This window comes from Nematostella vectensis, chromosome 6 (assembly GCF_932526225.1).
Source record: "Nematostella vectensis chromosome 6, jaNemVect1.1, whole genome shotgun sequence".
Taxonomy (NCBI): Eukaryota; Metazoa; Cnidaria; class Anthozoa; order Actiniaria; family Edwardsiidae; genus Nematostella; species Nematostella vectensis.
Genome location: NC_064039.1, coordinates 6,849,052 through 6,868,917, shown reverse-complemented (window position 1 = coordinate 6,868,917; position 19,866 = coordinate 6,849,052). Strand labels below are relative to the sequence as shown.

At 39.9% G+C, this 19,866-nt stretch overlaps 2 protein-coding genes and 1 non-coding gene across 6 annotated transcripts; 1 reads left to right on the top strand and 2 right to left on the bottom strand.

The window, feature by feature from the left end:
- The first annotated feature begins 403 nt into the window (after positions 1–403).
- Positions 404–6,631, top strand: LOC5515039 (fibroblast growth factor receptor-like 1). 3 transcript variants are annotated; one of them, XM_032384737.2, is made up of 6 exons: positions 404–503; positions 2,222–2,389; positions 2,989–3,270; positions 3,750–4,124; positions 4,552–5,006; positions 5,624–6,631. In XM_032384737.2, exons 2-6 carry the CDS (start codon positions 2,323–2,325, stop codon positions 5,834–5,836), a joined length of 1,392 nt encoding a protein of 463 aa, XP_032240628.2. In that variant the 5' UTR covers positions 404–503; positions 2,222–2,322; the 3' UTR covers positions 5,837–6,631. The 3 variants fall into 3 exon arrangements, with proteins under 3 accessions (XP_032240628.2, XP_001635183.3, XP_048584582.1); XM_001635133.3 differs by having other exon boundaries at positions 431–503; positions 2,225–2,389; XM_048728625.1 differs by lacking the exon at positions 404–503 and adding an exon at positions 1,049–1,212.
- Positions 5,536–19,826, bottom strand: LOC5515083 (probable ATP-dependent RNA helicase DHX34). Of its 2 annotated transcripts, XM_032384731.2 has the most exons (16): positions 19,548–19,826; positions 19,248–19,330; positions 18,893–19,027; positions 18,506–18,612; positions 17,887–18,159; positions 17,564–17,618; positions 17,107–17,284; positions 16,979–17,018; positions 13,540–13,593; positions 13,079–13,159; positions 11,896–12,051; positions 10,704–10,811; positions 10,130–10,226; positions 9,406–9,621; positions 8,626–8,894; positions 5,536–8,330 (listed from the first exon to the last, which is right to left on the bottom strand). In XM_032384731.2, the coding sequence occupies exons 1-16, from the start codon at positions 19,688–19,690 to the stop codon at positions 6,831–6,833; spliced, it is 3,495 nt and encodes a 1,164-aa protein (XP_032240622.2). In that variant the 5' UTR covers positions 19,691–19,826; the 3' UTR covers positions 5,536–6,830. The 2 variants fall into 2 exon arrangements, with proteins under 2 accessions (XP_032240622.2, XP_032240623.2); XM_032384732.2 differs by lacking the exon at positions 13,540–13,593.
- Positions 12,900–12,985, bottom strand: Trnay-gua. The gene is given in 2 exon segments: positions 12,900–12,935; positions 12,949–12,985. It is a non-coding gene; the product is annotated as a tRNA-Tyr (tRNA).
- Positions 19,827–19,866: the final 40 nt, after the last annotated feature.

The window sequence follows — 19,866 nt, the reverse complement described above, 5'->3', positions numbered from 1 at the left end:
TATCATCCCCATGATAATTTTTGTGTGTTTATTATTGCCGCGAAAAATTCCGTGACCATAAGTAATCTTTTGGCTCGATCTGCGTTGAAAAAGATTGGTTTATTTTTTCTTTATTTTGTGGTGTCAAAATCAAAACAAACCCATGCAGAGGGCCGAAATAAGCCTATAAACACGGGTTAAACCCAACTTTCCCCCTACGTGTCCAACTCTTCGCATTTATACTATGTTTTGCTAAAAAAAGTGAACTTTAAAGTGTAACTCCATTTTCCTTAAAAACCTTGTGTGTCAATTTCAATCAAAGAATAATTTTCTTGTTTAATCTGCATGGTGCAATATCGGGGAATTTAATGAGGAAAAGCCTGCTTACAAAGTAACACCATTTCCGGGGCCGCAGGAAATAATCAAATAATAGAGGCAACCGCTGTCCAGAGCCATCCGTCAAACTGCAGTTAAAAAGCGATTTGAAAAAGCCAAGAATCGCAAGACTATTCCTTCAATAAACGGTAAGAATTTCGCTTAAAATATCTCGAGCTGCGTAATGTGAAGTGTTTTACTCGTTGCATAGCAATGCTTATCTAACATTTGATTTTGCTAGCGAATTTTGCATCCTACGTCTGTTGTTTTGTCGCCAAGCAAATAGGTTTTTATATATTTTTACATAAAATACATTTAAACGAATGAAATAATATGCAAGTGTTTCGATTTACCTAGGCGTACGATATAACTGCAAAAGCAAGAGGATTGAACGAAACAGGTATCAGACCTAAAGGTTAAAGAAGTGTGATATGTTTTTATTAATACGATACGCGACTTGAAGTCTTCCCTATTCCATCTGTCATAAACATCTCAATTATTCACAACTTTCTATATGGTACTCGGAGAAAAATTGTGAGTATATTATTCCCATAGTCGAATTATAATGAACATGGTGCGCTTTATTTAAGATTATGTCAATATTTGCCGGATCGCTTTTATCTGTTTTAAATCATCAACCAGTACAAGGGCCTGCTGACTTTAGAATTATATAAAATTTACATCATATTTATTTTTAAATTCACAATTTTCCTCTTGAATTGCATATATTCAAAACACTCATTTCCTCTGTGGGAAGAAGACCTACAATTCGAAGACAGAATTTTCGGTTAGTCTCGCCGCTTTAAGTTGCTACATTTATAATTTAAAGAGTAACGGAATTACTCACAGCTTCTGAAGGTATGCAGATGTGTATTTTTAACAAAAAATGTATTTTACAGCCCGTGGGCTCTTTCATGCAAATTTTAACACTTTTTTCTTTTGCATTTCTCCATCATGCATGTTTCCGTTTAAAAGTAATTAGAGCTCACAACCGACAATTTGTCGTAAAATGTTTAAATATGAAACTAACCGAATAATTTTGCGAAAACACCATTCAAATGATCACTGCTAGCAATATGGTTATTTCCACCTTTACTTCAACTTTCCTCGTTACAAAAACAAAAACTCTCGTAGGTATGACCATTTAGCCTAAAAAACTGGCTTCTAGTGCTTTTATCATCCAGTAACGGAAACAATTGCTTTTCACTTTGTTTAGTTGAAAAGCGTATCGCGGTCGTCCTATGTTTTTACTTATGATTTGGCTGTATTCACGCAAGTGTAAATTTCGCGGTCCGTGACCTATTTGCGTTTATGTTTTTATTTATGTTGGCAACTCTTCCACTCAATTAGAAGATTATGCTAGACAATCTTCGTCATGTTTCGGAATTTCTTCTTTCCTTAATTAATGCATGGTAGGCATGCTAGGTAATAGTAATTTCTCTTTAAAACGTGTCTTTGGGTCTTTATTTCGAATTCTCGGGTAATGAAGAAAAATAAGTGATTCATTATTCCTTATTATAATTCTCTCTTGAATATTGGACTCTGATCACCACCTCTCGGAATTTCCAGTTCCAATTCCGTTTAAAAAATGATTTTGCAAACACATGGCAGTAGCAGCGTTTTAGTGCTGTTATTATCTTCACTCTTATCAATGTAGGATAACGAAAAGGTCCATAGAAAAATAAGAATCAAATTTACGTGCATAAAAATGACTATTCTTAGAGAAACATTCGATTCTTCAGCTTTAAAATGATGTATAGTTTGTTGGCATTTCATTTAATTCAGCGCGAGCAATCTCGCTGGGGCGATTGTGACCTCCGAGAACTTTTTAAAAGTTTTAAAACCTCCTACTATATCTTCATCGCAGTAGCAGCAGGATGGGCATAACAATTCTTCCTGGTGGGTTTTTACAAGTGAAAGAATGATGGCTACCATAGGGTCGAGTTTGTGACGTCACTGGGATGACCGATGGCAAGTTTCATCATCGTACCTGCCATGGTAACCATGGTGATGGCGTTAACCATACCAACCAGAGGTGAGCCTTGTTGTTGCCATTGAATAACCCAATATATTGGAATTTAAAGTTAAGAAGAAATGTATCGGGGCCTAAATTTAAAACCACAAACTCATCTCTCGTCCCATTATATGTTATATATTGGTGCCTTTTTCAATAAAGACACACGAGAGCGCTTGCTTCTCGTGCTACAAATGGGCTGGCAGTTTGTTTTACTACTCATTTTGTCATTTATATGCTGTATTCACACAAAGTACCAATTTCCATCCGCTAAGAAAAAAAACGAAATATTTTTCTATCAAAAGTATTTAAAAAGTGTATCAATTTCTTGTACATATTAAAGGCTGTTTCTCTCAATTTGATGTCAATTTTCAGGATTTGCTCACGAATGTTTACGCTCATAAAAAGGCCTAATTTACAGGGAAGGTGTTCCTTCTTTTTTAGTTTTCAGCGAACAAGTGCATGATAATATATAGCTGAGCTACATTTTCCTATCGGATAATTTTGTATTTGCATAAAATATCTTATCCGAGGATCAAGCTATCTTATGTTAAGTCTGTCAATCATTCTGTCATTCATTCTGTCAATCATTCTGTCAATCATTCTGTCATTCATTACAGGGATTTCGTCGCCAAGAGACGCTTACAATCTTACTCAGATAGAGAGGTACATCGGCGATGACGTCACACTCAGTTGCCCCAATCATAGCTATCAGGGGAACTTTTCCATCACGTGGTACAAGTACAATGAACCATTGCAGGAAGTGACGTACCGAGATGCGATAAATACCCGGATGTTGATACTTAGTAACCTGTTGTTGGCAGACGGAGGACGGTATACCTGTGTCCTGAAGACCGAATCTAATAGAACTCTTAATACGTCTTACATGTTAACTATAAATGGTAAGAACATTCGAGAGTCACCTACAGCCTCGAAACCAACCAGCAACCCATTCCCAACACAAAAGGTCTTATTCCTCTATTCGAGGGTCTTTCTATTCGTGGCTCACAGTTAGCGATTAAATTGCGATTTTTCAAAATTCCATCAAAGAGTATTGGACGGTTGCAAATCAGCGTTCAAGAAACGTCTTCAAATGAATAAAATGCTTAGCACTCTTCAAAAAACAAATAATGATGATGATGATTATAAATACAGGCGCTGTTTGTGTACCATATTGGGGGGGGGGGGGCTTTATAGTAGTTTGCGAGCTTTCTTATTGTCAAGCGAGAGAAATGATGCTGGCTGATGCGTGGCGTTGCATGTTCAGCATACGGTTGTGTTTCGTACTGTGATCATATGGAAACAAATGAAAATGACTAAACGTTCCTGTCATCAAATTTTAACCTAACAAAATAAAACTGTTTTCACTTTTGCCTTTTAGATCACTCTCTAAATAAGAAGCCTTCGATCATTACCCACTCAATAAACCAAACCGTAATTATTGGTAAAACTGCGACTTTCACCTGTACCATAACAAGCTTCTCAACGCCTTACATCGAATGGTTCCTCCACTCTACACGCTATCAAAACACAGCCCAGGCAAACTCCAACACATCTTACTTTCACACAAGGTCAAGTTTAAAGCGCATGCGCGGGATCATGACCGTGCGGGAGGCTGGTACGGGTGCTGGACGCCCTTACGAGATCCTGCTTCGCGTGGTTAACGTGACGTACCGTGATAGTGGGTGGTACTCGTGCCGCGTGTTTGACAAATATGGGAAAGCATTCAAACAGGGATTTCTCGCCGTTACTCAAGGTATTTACTGGTGCTACTATAACATCACTTATTATCTTTATAATTTTCCGATACTGCCACACATCTCTAAGAGGATTATTGGCAGGGGTGGTCATAGTTAAGGACTTACGTAGCTAGAAATAGCGCTTAAACGCTTTTCCACTTCGAGAAGAGTCCTGCAAAAATACAATTTCAGGGAGTTTCACTCACTTATAGCTCTAGGGTAAAAAGAGAGTTTTGGGGCTTGAGTTTTACAGTATATTTGATTAAAAGTGTGACAATATTACCCATCTAATCGGTTGAATACCGCATCCCATGACACACATTTCTGATTTTCCAAGTTCCGGTTCTGTGACAAAATCCCATGTCCCACGACACCATTCCAGACCATTGTTAATTTGCATTTAAATTATAAGTATCTTTTACGAAATTTTCGACTTTTTTTCAGCGCCCACTTTATCACAGCAAGATCTCCAACTGCAGTACACACGGCGATACGCCGACAATCCCAAGGTCCCCCTCGCGCTGCTGGTCTCACTGCCAGTGGGTGTTCTCGTTATCGCATGCGCAGTGCTGGTACGCGCGCTCGAAAGATCCAAACGCGCCAATGCGCAACAAACCGGAAGTAGTAAACAACCAGAAGAAGATTCGTCTGCACCTTCGACTCGTAGAAATCCTGTAAATCATATTCCCTCCAACGGCGTGGGGACCTTTTGTAATCATTATCCACCATCAGTTGCCATAGGTAGCCATGTCAATTATCATCCTGCATCGTTTGGTATTGTGCGGGGAAATAACAATAATAGGACTTCAGTGAATAGTTATCTTCAACAAGACTGTGAGGTTGGTCAGCAGTGTCATACATTAACGAGCAGTCAGTCCGCTTCCACGCCGGATGTGTGGGTAAGTTCTGTCAGCGGTTTCTCGGTCTAAACTGAGTGTTAAATAAACTGTACGTCAATGCTACGATTCGGCAAATTCTTACCTGACATACGTTTGCCCGCATCGCATGTGAGCTGTTTCAGGTAGTCACGTGAGTTGTTCCGGGTTGTCACGTGTTTTGTTGCGGGTTGTCACGTGAGCTGTTCCAGATTGTCACGTGAGCTGTTCCGGGTTGTAACGTGTTTTGTTGCGGGTTGTCACGTGAGCTGTTTCAGGTTGTCACGTGAGTTGTTCCGGGTTGTCACGTGTTTTGTTGCGGGTTTTCACGTGAGCTCTTCGAGGTTGTCACGTGAGTTGTTCCGGGTTGTCACGTGTTTTGTTGCGGGTTGACACGTGAGCTTAGAGGCTTATCCAATCAGTCTGACGTTTGGTCTGAATAGAAGACTTATTTCTGCTCTTTTCTCTAGCTAGAGGGTTTAATTCTTTTGCAATTTTATCTTATTTTATCTTCTAATTTTATCGTTATTCAGGTATTAAAATGATCGGTCAATAAAGTCGCTATAGTTTTATTATTAGCTATATAGTATTTCTTTAATTATAAGCACCATTTTGACTGCCTGCTATCATTCTATTAAAAGCCAACAACAAGTAGTGATCAGCGCGACAACAGGCAACGTGGTCAGCAGCCTACAAGCAGTGGTCTCCATAGTAGTAGTGACTTGAATGTGACGTCACCGACAAATCGACTCAGTGTCTCTAGCGCAACCCTTGACATGGAATGGGAGGGACTGGACCTTAAAATCACCGAGAGTCTGGAGCTTGTCAAGATGCCTGTAGAAGTAGACGTATAAACGACTACGGGATACCTGTGGCGATACTATCAGAGCAGAGGAATGTTAACTAGTAGCACAACGACCTCTGGGAAATTTACAGAATAGTTTCAACAATTCCTGAATATTCTTTAGATTATTACTGCGAAACGTAGCACATACGACCAATATTCTGATGCATTGAAAGATGAATTAATTGATCTAGTTTATAGTACGAAAAATCCTTTTAGATGCGTTTAACTTACCATTTTTTAAATTAATTGCCTTCGGGAAAATGATCACTCTATTTGCATGGGTGTTGCTCAGAGAAAGAGTGGAATGTTGTGCAGCTAAAAAGCAAGGACTGTCTTCCTACCGTAATTACTGGAATAAGCGCCTCCCCAGAATTAGTGCCTCCCCCCAAATTAGAATCTCCTCTAAGCGTGCTGCACTCCTGAAACTTCGATGATGGGGGGACTCGCGTTAAAAATGAAGTAACGAAAACTGACAGTACTACCCACCAAAGCATTCTAGAATTGGAAGCTTTACTCGCTGTACGTTGTAAAAAACACTTTATCTAGATTTAAATTGGGTTTTGAAATAAATGCTCACCCCGCGCGCCTTCCCTGGGACGTATGGCGTCTGGGCGCTTATTCGAGAATTACGGTTATTGCCAGTTTAGCCATGCCCTACTAATCGATCTATTTACTATTTAACTATGTTCAACAGCGTTAAGCAAGAAAGAACTGTGACTGTTGCCGGCAACATGAACATTAAATGGATGATATAAAAGAATGATGTAAACTACAACAAAACATATTTCTTAAAAAGAGTTTTAGAAAAAAGAAGCCGTGTTTTCGCGATATGCATAAATAATGGGCTTAATTAAGGTTACCAAATATGGGCATGAACCGGATTGTTGATCAAGTTTCTTTTGCAATACTCGATATTTGCAATCACCTGAGCGTTTGCTCACGTGATCATCACGTGGTGGCACCACAATAATGGTCATGTGATAACCACGTGGTGTTCTCAGCTAACGATGCGATCTCTTGTGCTTCAAAATCTCACTACTGGTGAACACAAACTCCTTTTTACAATCAGCACAGAAGTATTCCCTGCGAAGATGAGCCATATCTGGCTTAGAGAACTCGCTTGGCTTGGTATCCTGACTTTCCTGTGTCGCTATGGATTCCTGACCCTCTGTCTCATGACAGTCGTTCTCGTGACGTAGTCTCTCTAATACTGTGATAATCATCTTCTCGCCGCACTTCGGGCACGTCCAGTGCTTCTGTATGTACTCCGCCGCGGCAGACGCAGCCTCCGCTTGAATCTCATCCATTAGACAATTATAAGTCAGGTATTCGTTTACGCGGATTCCACCTTTTGTAGGGTGTACCTCAAGGGGTGTACTGGGACCCTGGAAAGGTAAGATACCCTCAGCCGTGAGGTCGAAGTCGTCGGAGTCCATTAACCCTTTGTAAAGATGTTGATCCTCTGAAGGTAATAATCGGCGAGTGGAAAAGCGAATATTGCTATCTAAAAATTCGGAAAGCTTCTTGGCGAGAGCCCTTTCCAGGTCTCTGCATTTGTTCATTTCCAGTAGACCAGTCTCGCTCCCTGAACGCTTCGCATCAAGTCTGAGCTGTAACAGTCGCATCCATGTCGAACGTAGCTGTATCACAGCAGACATTGCACTCTGTGCTGTCTTGGCATCCGGAAGTCGAACTTCTAGCCACGTGTCGGCAATGACACGCGTCAAGTCAGCATTCGTGTCCAGGCTACGCGCGAACAGCATCAACGTCTGTAGACCTGGGACCCGCATAGAGTTCACCAAATAAGGCTTGTTTGTCTCTAGTAAGGAGACGTAAGCTAAGAGCTGATGTGACGTGCTGTACGTCAAGTCCAAACTGTCACGCAATCTCTTACCAGATTTCACGTCCTCTTGAGAGGGCGGGGCCCCGATATCCTGTGGGGGTTTGAGTACGTCCGGGTTCGTCGCAAACACCGAGGTGGGATGAAGTAGAAGAGACGACTTGGACTGAGTGTGAAACGTCTGCTCGGTGTCACGCTTCCAGCAGTTGGTATCGTCCGCTATCGCCAAGTTGGGGTAGAGCCCGCTACAAAGGATGATCTTAAGCAGGTTGATGTCCCTGAGAGTGAACCCCCTTCGCGTGTTCCTCTCTTCCTCAAGCTTATCAAGATCATGCGTTAGTTTAAATTCCATGTCCCTGATGTCGGGAACGGTCTCCTTATCATCAACACCCTCCTCGTCCTCTTCTAGCTTCAGCAGCTTGCGACGCCTTGTTGATGTTTGGTGTTCTCGCTTGAGTCTTTTCAGCTGTCGGCGTTTGTATTTTTCTCGCTCTCGTTCATCGTCGTCGGAGTCATCTTTGGTCTCCCGCTGAATGAGCCCGTGGTCTACCAGCAGGTCTTCGAACTGACGCTTCAGCTTAGACATCTCGTAAAACCGCTGTTCCTCTAGACCGCGGCGCCGGCACCATTTCTTGGAACCCGAGCCTTGGCGGCTTTTCACCTGACCAGCGAAGATGATAGTTAATCATCCGTCTTTTGAGTGAAGATATAATCGCGACTGATGATATTTGATTAGGGATCGATCGATCATATAAGCCAGTTGCTCAATACAGATTAACCCATTGACTCCTCAACCGGTCTGAACCGGCCGTAGAGAAGTACCCATAAGCAAAAAAAAAAAAAAAAAATTCATGCATCAATCTAAGGGATAAATGGTCTTGAATGTATGCATGTTGGTTGTTTAAAAATCGTTGCCGACAGTTCGCTAAATATTGGAAACGGCAGTTAGCACGAACCTGGATCCACTCGTCGTATGCATTAAGTAGCGTGAATGGATCTCCATGATCAGATTCCAGCTCCTTACGTAACGCCATAACATCCGGGTCATGGTCTAGGCGACGCGTCCAAGGGGACTGGACACTAAGCCCCGCCGCGATAATCATGACGGGATCGGTCACGTGGAACACCGAGCCCATCAGCAGCATTTTACCGATTACGACATCCACAGGGAGCCGTGAGAGCATTTGGCCAACAGGGGTGATGGCTTCGTCTTCCGTCAGGGCCCCTGAAGGGACAAATGCATCGGCATCATCATTGTCATCATTACCACAACATCGTCATCATAATAATCATCAACAGTGTTAGAATCATCGTCATGATAATTACCATCCTTCCATGATAATCATTTTCAAAATGTCATCAACATAATCATTATTAGCAAGAAAACCATCATCATAATTTTCAACAGCATTGAAATCAACGCCATTGTCATCATCCACCACTCACATCATCATAATCATTATCATCATAAAATATCCATCAAAAATAATCAACACTGTCATCTACATCAATATAACCATCAAAATCACCATCATCATCATTGTCATTATCATCACCATCATCATTGTCATCATCATCACCATCATCATTATCATTATCATCACCATCATCATTGTCATTATCATCACCATCATCATTGTCATTACCATCACCATCATCATTGTCATTATCATCACCATCATCATTGTCATTATCACCATCATCATCACCACCCACCAAAATCATCAACAAACTACCTTGTTGTTGCAAGAAGTGCACAGAATTTTCAATACTCGAACGAGGCGGTGGCTCGATAAAGGGGAACGCTCTGACGTCATTGATTCCCATGGCAACCATCTGCAAGACCGTCGAGTCTAGCGGGGCGCGTTGTATCTCGGGAGTGGCATATTCGGAGAAGGCGTGATAGTCGCTCTGTGTGTACAGTCGATAGCAAACGCCTGGGCCTGTTCGACCTTCAAGGGGAACATGATCTTTCATTATGATTAGATTCAGGCAAACACATGGGTCTGTACGACCTTGGAGAGGAATATTATGTTTCAGTATGATTATATTCAGTCATACACATGGGCCTGTACGACCTTCAAGGGAAACATGATTATGATTATATTCAGTCAAACACATGGGTCTGTACAACCTTGGAGAGGAATATTATATTTCAGTATGATTATATTCAGTCATACACCTCGGCATGTACGACCTTCAAGGGAAACATAATTATGATTATATTCAGTCAAACACACGGGGAACATAATATTTCAGAATTAGGAAGTCGTCGGATTAGAAAGTGGACAAAGAATAGGGAAGGTATACGGAGTTAATCTGTAAATGGAAACATTAGTAATCTTTGCCTACAGAGAATGAGGGCTTATCCCTTAAACTCGCCAAGAAAAACAAGGCTTAATAAATATATATAGAACTAATCACCAAAGATGGATAAAAACTAATAGAATAAGATCTTACCAGCACGCCCTTTGCGCTGTTCAGCACTCGCTTGACTGATCCAGAACTCTTGCAAGCGCTGCATTTTTGCTTCGTTATCAAAGCTCATTTCCTTTACCTGCAAAATGCAACAAATAAAGCGTTTTTTAACAAAACCACAAAAAGATTAATTCAACAATCTAAATTATTTTATAAGTTTATGTATTTTATAGCCTTTAGTAACAAAAAATGCACTTCAAAAGAATCCTTCGAGCCGGGTTGGGACCAGCGACCTAGGGATAACAACTCTACAGTCTCCGCTCTGAGCTATCGAAAGGCGCCCTCAGGAATTAATATTGTGATTGATAGCTGAACAAGTGAAAACTTGCGACAACTTGCTTATAAATGGGGGATTGTGTAGCCTGCAAGCCGGCTCTCCAGCGGGTTTATTCGGAAATTACTGTTTTCGAGGTTTCGGGATTCCTGTGGAAACTTTTCGGGATTTCGGGATTCCTCCGGAAAGCCGTCAAGCAGGCTAGGGGATGTAAAAAAGCCGCACCGAAGCAATCCATTTAATAGAAAACGCCATAGAATATATAAGATATTGAAAGCTCACCTTTCCTGAATCTGCTATAAATCGGATACCGTCGATTGTAATAGAGGTTTCGGCGATGTTTGTTGACACGATGCATTTCCGAACGCCATCCGGGGCAACATCGAACACCTACCGACGGAATATCAGTACATAGATAATGTCTTGGCGAATACTTGGTTGATTGAGGTATTGGCTACAATAGGTGACTTGCGCTAAGAGATCACGTGACCTTAGGGGTGGCAAATTCAAGCCAAAATAAACACCGAAATGATTGCGCCCGTCACGCCAGAGAACGATGAAAAAATAAAATGAAAATAAACCCTTTGTTAAAACAAAAAAAAAATCTGGCTGATTAGTGAGTGCTAAATAACTTGCTTTTTGTTGCTGTTATTTTGCCGCACGCTAGTTTGCCACCCAAAAAGTCACGTGATCTTTTAGCGCAAGTCCCCTATTATTCTTATTAGGGTGATTCAGATCCACGACGCCGGCAAGAGGACGCCGACTCGCGCACGTTCAATTGCGCGCGCACGCTAATTTTTGCCGGCGTCCCGTCCTGAAGAGGACGTGAAAGAGCATGAAATGCCGTCCTGAACAGGACGCGACGCCGGCAAGAAAAGCGTGCGCGCGCAATCCAACGTGCGCGAGGCGGCGTCTTCTTGCCGGCGTCGTGGATCTAAATCACCCTAATAATGGGTAGAACCAGGGGCTCATAAGTAGGGGCGATTATCTGTATTATATAAGTGTCACGGTGTTTCCTAGGATCAGGCTTTTTTTAGACGCACGGATTAGCCAATCAGATGACAGGGCGGAAAAATTGACTTTGTTTCAAGGAATCCAAAATGGCGGCCGAGAAGGGGGAAAACGACGTTTGCTTTTCAAAGTCTTCCTACGTCGTCATATGCCTTCTTATCTCTGGATCCTGTTTGTCGCAGAGAAAGAAACATTCTTTTACTAGCCTTGGACTATTTATTTCTCCATAAGTGGACTCAAACGTTGTTACGAGGACATTTTTCTTGCTCTTGCAAAAAATAAGTGATCATTTGTATCGATCTCGAAATTCTCTCGCTGAGAGGCGATATTATCATTCAGAAGGTTTTTGATACTGCTAGTTAACTAACACTAGTGTAAATATAACAACAACAAAAGACCACCGACTGGAACAGCCACCATATTGAAAATTACCCAGAAGACCTTGTGACATGACCGCTGTTACCTTGTCCTGCTCGTCGACAGACAGCGAGCTGTGCAGCGGTAACACTATCCAGCGGCGCGTCCTCTGCGCATACTCCCTGGCGGCATCCACGACCGCTGAGATTTCGGACATGCCACTCAGGAAGATCAGTAGATCACCACGCTCCGTGGGTGGGTACTGTAAAACAAGAATAAACACACACAGTATAAGTAAATGTATAATCACGCTCCGTGAACCATATGAGATCCGCCAATCAACGCGAGGTTTCCTCGGGCATCTGACATGAATTATTTCTAGTGTGCACTAAACAAAACATTTCTTTATGTCCAGGTGTGTGCGTTTGTAAAAAAAAAAAAACATGCGCACTAGAAATAGCGCACACTAACCCTAACCCTTTTACAGCTATTCTGTAAAAAAATATATATATAATAATAATGTTGGCAGCATTAGTAAAAGCAACTTCACTGTTCTGTTTCATAACAACTATTCTCTATTCCCGGCATTTATGGAAAAACACATATACACAAATGAGTGCGTCTGTCCATAATAAAGTGTGTGCGGGTTAATCAATTTCGTTTACTAGACAAAGAAGGGAAAATATAATTTTACTGTTTTCTTCTTACTACTATTTCGCATTGGTTTTTTTTTAATGCGCAATTTTTATTACTGAAACGTATGGAATATTGTCTTATTTTCTAGATTTAAAAATTTAATGAGCTGACAATTTGTTGACACGGCAGATCCCTTTCTCGTTCGTATTCTTCTTTTGCCTTCAAAATGCGGAAAACTTCTAAGAAACAAAGGAGCCAACTGTCTTTCAAACGCAGTTAAAAAACAAGTTTATTCGAACCGAATTAAAAATAATAAAACTGTAACATTCAATGGCTTTTACGGTGTGAGAAATACAAAATATTTGATCACGGATTGCAACAGTTTTGTAGGATATGTTCGAGAAAAATGCACTATGCCAGTGGTGGATAAAAAATAAAGAAAAGAAAAAAACAGAAGAAAAAAAAAAAGGTTACTCCTTCGAGCCGGATTCGAACCAGCGACCTAGGGATTACAGTGAGAGCTCTACAGTCCCCCGCTCTACCAACTGAGCTATCGAAGGATCACCTGAGAACTTAATTCACAAAACTGTACAAATACCTATGACTACCAGTGCGTGACACTGATATCCGTAAAATATTAATTTTAACTGTACTTTGTAGTCGATGAGTTGCATGATCTTCAGATACGGAGATGGATCCAATCTCTCCGTCCGACTTGTCGGCGCTTTCTGTTTCTATGATAAAAAAAATTAAAACATTATAAAAACCGGACTAGAAATACTAAAGGCTAAAAAGAAAAATTCTCCGATGCATAAAAACACCAAAAGGAGTAGAGTTAAGTTATTCTTGTTGTCTTAAAACATACTCACGTAATCTAAAATTGAGAAACCTACGTCAATAATTTCGAAAAAAACGCGTTGCGTGACACAAACCAGTCACGCGAAAAATAAAACAAGCTTTTAATTAAAATTGGTACAGGGCTTGCTTGTGGATTTATGAAGAGTGATGTTTTGGATATTAGAAATAGGATAAGAAGAAAATGGTTTTGCTAAACCTTGTCTCGCGAATATGAACTCATTTCAAAGCTTGTCCACCACAAGTATCCTATAATTACCTCAGCGGCAGGAGCCTGGTATTGCACCTGAATCGGGTACAACCGGCCAGGCACCTATAGAATCATCCAAAAGTAAAAAAAAAAAAAAAAATAAGTATAATAGCAATAAACAAGTATAGTACAACAGTACCCCTCCTAAAGTTTATAGGATGGGTGAAAGAGAGTGGTGTGCCGTACAATGTTTAACGATACCGTAGACCCAAATGGCTTCATTTCGGGTGATTTTTTTTTATTATGCCATTCGATGACAATAGGCACACTCTAGATGTTAGCAAAAAATACCACCAAAATGTTAAATACTCCGCCATATATTCAAGAAAAACCGAATTCGAACGAGTGTAACGTTATTCTCGAAGGCGTCAATAATCCCATAACTAGATTTTAATCAAAATAACTAGGCCTTTTTAGACTTGTGCTGTGAGATTCACAAGTGGACTGGATCATATATATGCCATTTCTAGCAAGTGAATATCTTTAACCTAGAAAATAGATTTTTTTTTTTACTTGTACATGACTGGACTCATTGATAGGGATGATATGCATAGCTTTTTTAGAAACAAAATGCCCAAGAAAACATCAGATTCAGGCAAGGTTTTGTGATAAGATTACTTTGATGGTGAATAAACATGAAAAATATCAAAAGTGGGTTGACACTGCTGCTTTGAATTTATAAAGGCAAATACTTTATAGAATTTGGGCTCCCTGTGGTTTCCCCCAATGGTTTTAACATAAAAAATTATCTGTTAGAATATCAGCCATAACTAAATGGAGGCTTGTTTGTCTATCAAGCAGAATTTGCTTACACTGTTGTATGCACCTAAGCTTGCGAAAAAGGCATTGTTCTCAGGCAGTGAGGCAAGCATGATTTTTTAGGGTGTGTTGGTTAATCAACCACCCCTAGATTTTAATCAAAATAACTAGACCTTTTTAGACTTGTACTGTGACATACACCAGTGGATTGGATCACATATATGCCATTTCTAGCAAGTGAATATCTTTAACCTAGAAAATAGAATTTTTTTTACTTGGAGATGACTGGACTCATTGATAGGGATGATATGCATAGCTTTTTTTAGAAAAAAATGCCCAAGAAAACATCAGATTCAGGCAAGGTTTTGTGATAAGATTACTTTGACGGTGAATATACAGGAAAAGTACCAAAAGTGGGTTGACACTGCTGCTTTGAATTTATAAAGGCAAATATTTTTATAGAATTTGGGCTCCCTGTGGTTTCCCTAATGGTTTTAACATAAGAATTATCTGTTAGAATATCAGCCATAACATAAAGGAGGCTTGTTTGTATATCAAGCAGAATTTGCCTACACTGTTGTATGCACCTAAGCTTGCGAAAAAGGCATTGTTCTCAGGCAGTGAGGCAAGCATGATTTTTAGGGTGTGTTGGTAAACACATTGACCCCTCAACCGGCCTGTACCGGCTTTGGGAAGTACCCACAACCAAAAAATTCATAAATTCAAAATAAACACAACAAGATGAAGATACTCAGGCATCAGTCTAAGGGATAAATGGTCTTGCAGATATGCATCCAACCAAGGTGTTGGCATCTACTCTTAAGCCAAATAATAGCACAGGTTCTTTGACAAATCTCAAATCGAACAAGGAGAGAAAAGCAGAATCACCCCTCTCAATAAAACGCTCAAAATACCACACAAGGGAGAGAGATCAGCAAACACAGCTCAAGACACAAATAGATACCTTTATTCTGATCCTCCGGGTAAATTTCCTTGGCCTCAAAACACAATGTCCATTCCTTGAAGGATTGTACAACCACGAAAATATCTTTACGTATTGCAAAGCATTCTGGGAGATCCAGGGGAAAATTCACGAGGGGAGGGCCAGTCAACACTCCTCCCCCCAAAGTCAGATGTTTTTTTATAAGTCTTTTCACCCCGAAGCCAAACGAATCAATTCCAGGTCATACAGACCCAGAATAGCAGTGTAAACGATTTTGGAATCAATTTGGTTTCAGAAAAGACAGCATTTAGGAGAGCTGTGGTGATTCATTAGAAAATTATTTTCGCATCCGGGCAAAGCCAAACAAGAAAAAATCATCATGAATCCACCTTTGCTTGCAAATATCCATAAGCAAAGCACTCAATTATGCCCCAAAAGACTTCATGATGTCCTGAGACACTCTCCTAATATGCTCATAGCTGTATTTTTGATTAAAAATACAAGCAACCATCAACTTGTGCTGGCTTCAGCACAACGACGAGGGATTAAAAGTGGGGACCGCAAAGCACTGATACCGCTGACTAGGTGCAGCTGTGTTTGACTTTGACGGGCTGTATAAAACTCAGAATAGGGGGGGAGGTATTTTTTTTTTTGTAAATTCAGCTCAAAAATAGCCAGCAGTCAATGGGTTAATTAGTTCAAAGTCCTGCGATCAACATCCGGGGAACTTAGTTTTACGGCTTTTCCCTCTAATTAGCATACAAGCGCGTCAGTATCATTATCGACGTTATCGACGAGATTTATCCGTATTTATATCAACTTTATAAGCGTTTACTCTAAATTTCGCATAGTTGTAAACTACGCCAAGAAAGAATCCTTGGCTTCCTTCGAAGAAGGCTAAGCGAGGAAAAAAGCCCAAAACATAGAGTTGTCTCCGTTCGCGGTATTTTAAAGTTTTCCGCGCTCCTCTTTTCTTCGGTGCAAGCTCGCTTTGATCTAGGCATCTCCCTTCACTTGCACGACTAGCGCTATGACATTTGAGCGCCTAAGAGTTTTCCCGCTGCGTGTAGAGCGCGCAATGTGATTGGTTGCCATACGCGGCTCTATTTGCTCTTTGTCTGTCATTAGTGTCACGCTGCCTCTAATGTTTACACAACTTCAATCCTCGATATCTCGCAATTAAATTTCACCCCATCTTACTCTAAATATGTGAATTAAAGGTACACTTTTAACCGCCCGATTCCTGCGCAACTTGGCAAGCGTCTAGTATAGATATTGTTTTGTCACACCGTGCCACGGATAATCAATATCTTTTTTTGCTACGGCCTTAATTAGCCTGTTGTAGCCAAAGAAGCAAAATTATTCCATGCCTAACTTTGTCCCTTGATTATTAATCATTGAGGCTGTGTGACGGCAAATGTAGACACGGTTTGTCAGTTCAGTACATGACGAAAGATATAAAGCAGATCCCGGGAGGTTACGCGCTTTTGGTGTGTATAAATAATTTGCATGTTTAAAAGTGGTCGATTTCGCACTTCGGACCAGGCAAAAGCACTCAAAATTAAGCGCATATAAAAAATGATTATTTTAGAAGGAAAATACAATCATTAAGCTTTAAATTGATATATAGTTTGTTGGCATTTGCTTTAATCCAACGCGAACGCGAGCGATTTTGCCGGGACGATCGGGGTAATTACCGCTTGTGAACTTATCGAAAGATCACGCAAAAAAGAAACATTTACAAACCTGTATAACTGGTGCTCCCTCGAAATATCCAGCAAACAGGCTGTAAAGAAACACAGAGTTTCATTATGCTCAGTGTTCCACAAAAATATTAAAATTCTCTATTACTAAAACAAATACAATTCTCTCACTCTATATTTATAGTGGCAGACATGAGGACAAGTTTGAGGTTTGCCCTGCCTTCAATGATGCAGCGAAGCATGCCCAGTAGGAAGTCACCATGCAAATGTCTCTCATGCACCTCATCCACCACTACCACATTGTAGCGAGAAAGATCTGGATCGGATGCAATTTGACGTAGCAACAAACCTGCAAGATTTGTAGGCCTATATTAGTGTTATACGTGCGAGTCTCCTTTATTTCTCCAACTCAAGCCCATGACGTCACAGGACGTCTTACAAATATGGGCAAACATACAACACCTCCCTTCAAGTTTCAATCATACAACAATTAGAAGGGTACATTTTTATCCTTTAGTTTTTCTTTGCTACTGTACTGTATGATAGGGTGTGTTGATGTCATGATTTAGTAGAAGGTATAAAGCCTGTCATTTAAAAAATGTATAATGTATTGAAGACAATGATGTACCTTCTGTTAAAAATAGAATTCTTGTAGCGCTTGTCTTACTCCCTTCAAAACGAATCTAAACATATAAAAAGAAACTGATTTAAAGACAAGCTAAACAAGTAATCAAGATGCTTGTTGGAGGGAGGGGTAGGGGGGAACCTTACATGCTGAATACTATATAAATTATGCACTTCATAATAACTAGGTTTACTACTAAAAAGCAAGAGTACTGCAATTTGACATTAAACATTCAGGATTTTATGGTGAAAAATGTAAATAAAAAAAAATCATAAGGACTTCATGCTATGAAACAACATTTCTTTAAACAAAAGGCATAAAATTACCTGATATGCCACCTCTGAGCCATATTCATTTAAAGTCTCAAACCCAACTCTCTTGGCGAGAGATATGCAAGCAATTCGACGTGGCTGGGTACAGGCAATCTCTGTAAAGCCTGCATGAAGCAGGTATTGAGGGACCTGGGTGGACTTGCCACACCCAGTGTCGCCAGCAATGATGACCACTTGATGATTCTTGACTGCATCCACTATTTGTTGTCTGAACTGGCTGATGGGGAGGTTTGTTTGGTCTCTCTTTAGCTTTGCAAGCTTGTTAAACTGTGGGATATTTCAGCAGAAGATTACCAAATGGATAAGGCACATCCTTTGAAATGTTGAATGTTATTTGAATATTCTTTTTTTTTTAAAGATCAAGATACACAGGGACACCAGGAGTTTCAAGAATATATAGACAGCAGAAGCATAAAAATGGCATTTTGTCCAGGAAAAAGATATATTGGGAGCACACCTCCTGTTGGTCAAATATTGATGTCTGTTCTTATCAGCCCCCAAAAAAAATCGAACCCAAAGAAAAGAACCTCTTACTCTTTTGGTAAAACAGGTTGATGCCAATGAATATGACCAATGCTGATCATGTACTGTATAGTCAATTTATTTGACAAACCTTTTGTTTTTGGCAGAAGTCAATGTAGTAAAGTAGTACAGATCTGAATTCTGCTATGTTTGCTTCTGTCAAACCTCTGTACTTTGGCTCCTTTTCCTTCAGCTTTCCTGTTCAAAAACAGGGAGTCTTATATATACTTGGTATGCATCAGTCTTTTGCAAAATAACCCCCAAAAAAAGGAATTACAAAAACATCCTGAATTACACTCAAATTCAATGCTAAATAAATAGGGGTGCACTTAAAGGTAACATTATAATAGTTGATACTTCAGCAAAATTTTAACACTAAACCTTTGATTACACTGTACCATAACAGTTGATAAGTAAAGGGTAAGGATAAGTAAAGGATTAGCATAATTTTAACACTATACCTTTGATTACACTGTACCTTTGTGATGGGAAGGTCGCACCAGCTCTGCTATGTCACCTGACAAAACTGACACATTGACCCTGTATCGCTTGTCGTAGTTAACTGGAAGCCCAAGCTTTTGCGAGACATTATTAGAAGGTTCCTTTTTAACATCTGTATGTGAACCAGTAATGCATTTAGTTGACATGACTGCATATTATCAGTCGAGTATAAAAAATATCAATGTAGCAGCAATGAGAATTAGGCAACGCAATACATTCATAAAAAATAATAAAAATGCCAGATATATATTTTTATATTCCCTTTTCCAAATGCATGCAGATTAAAATAATAAGAGACAGTCCCTATTAGCATCATTTTAGTATTTATTTACCTTTCTTTGACAAACTTCTCTTTCGTTGAAATGATTCATAACGCTCGAAAAAGTGCCAAAAATCCTTGTAATCTTCTGTTCCCCTGGAAAATAAAGTAATGGAGATTAATGTAACAATTCGTCATCATATTTTACAGTACAGTATCTATATGTGAAGCCACCACAAGAAGAGCGAAAGAACATTTGTACTTGTTAGTTGTGGGTAATATCAATCAAAGGGAAAGATAACAGATTTTATAAAATATCATTACTTTTATATCCTTTTTGTTAAAGCATTCCTTCTCTTCTCTCCAGTCTTACCTTTTTATGTAATCGTTATCTCGAAAGAACAAATGATCAAGAGTGTGCTTATGTTCCGACCAGTCTATGGGGGAATCATCCTCGTCTGATGAGTCGTCCTTGTAGCGACCATGTCTTCTTTTACTATGGCTATGCTTCGACATAGCAATCTTATTTTAAAACATATGGATCAGGGATTTTATACGGAAAAAACATGAATGCATGGCAACATACAATTTTGCCGCCATTTTGTTTTGAAAATTGTAAGTAACCGCTGGATTATGTGTAGTGGGCTCAGTGATTTAAGGACAGTTAGTTCAAATTTTAACAATCGTGTTTT

What these genes read in the sequence shown, in the direction of transcription:
- LOC5515039 (XM_032384737.2), top strand. Translation starts at nt 2,323, where the DNA reads ATGGCAAGTTTCATCATCGTACCTGCCATGGTAACCATGGTGATGGCG. An exon ending in GTTAACCATACCAACCAGAG is followed by an intron (nt 2,390 to 2,988) that starts GTGAGCCTTGTT and finishes CATTCATTACAG; the next exon opens with GGATTTCGTCGCCAAGAGAC. An exon ending in CTTCCACGCCGGATGTGTGG is followed by an intron (nt 5,007 to 5,623) that starts GTAAGTTCTGTC and finishes TTCTATTAAAAG; the next exon opens with CCAACAACAAGTAGTGATCA.
- LOC5515083 (XM_032384731.2), bottom strand. Translation starts at nt 19,690, where the DNA reads ATGTCGAAGCATAGCCATAGTAAAAGAAGACATGGTCGCTACAAGGAC. An exon ending in GATAACGATTACATAAAAAG is followed by an intron (nt 19,331 to 19,547) that starts GTAAGACTGGAG and finishes TTTATTTTCCAG; the next exon opens with GGGAACAGAAGATTACAAGG. An exon ending in TGCAACTCATCGACTACAAA is followed by an intron (nt 12,052 to 13,078) that starts GTACAGTTAAAA and finishes CTTGTTTTACAG; the next exon opens with TACCCACCCACGGAGCGTGG.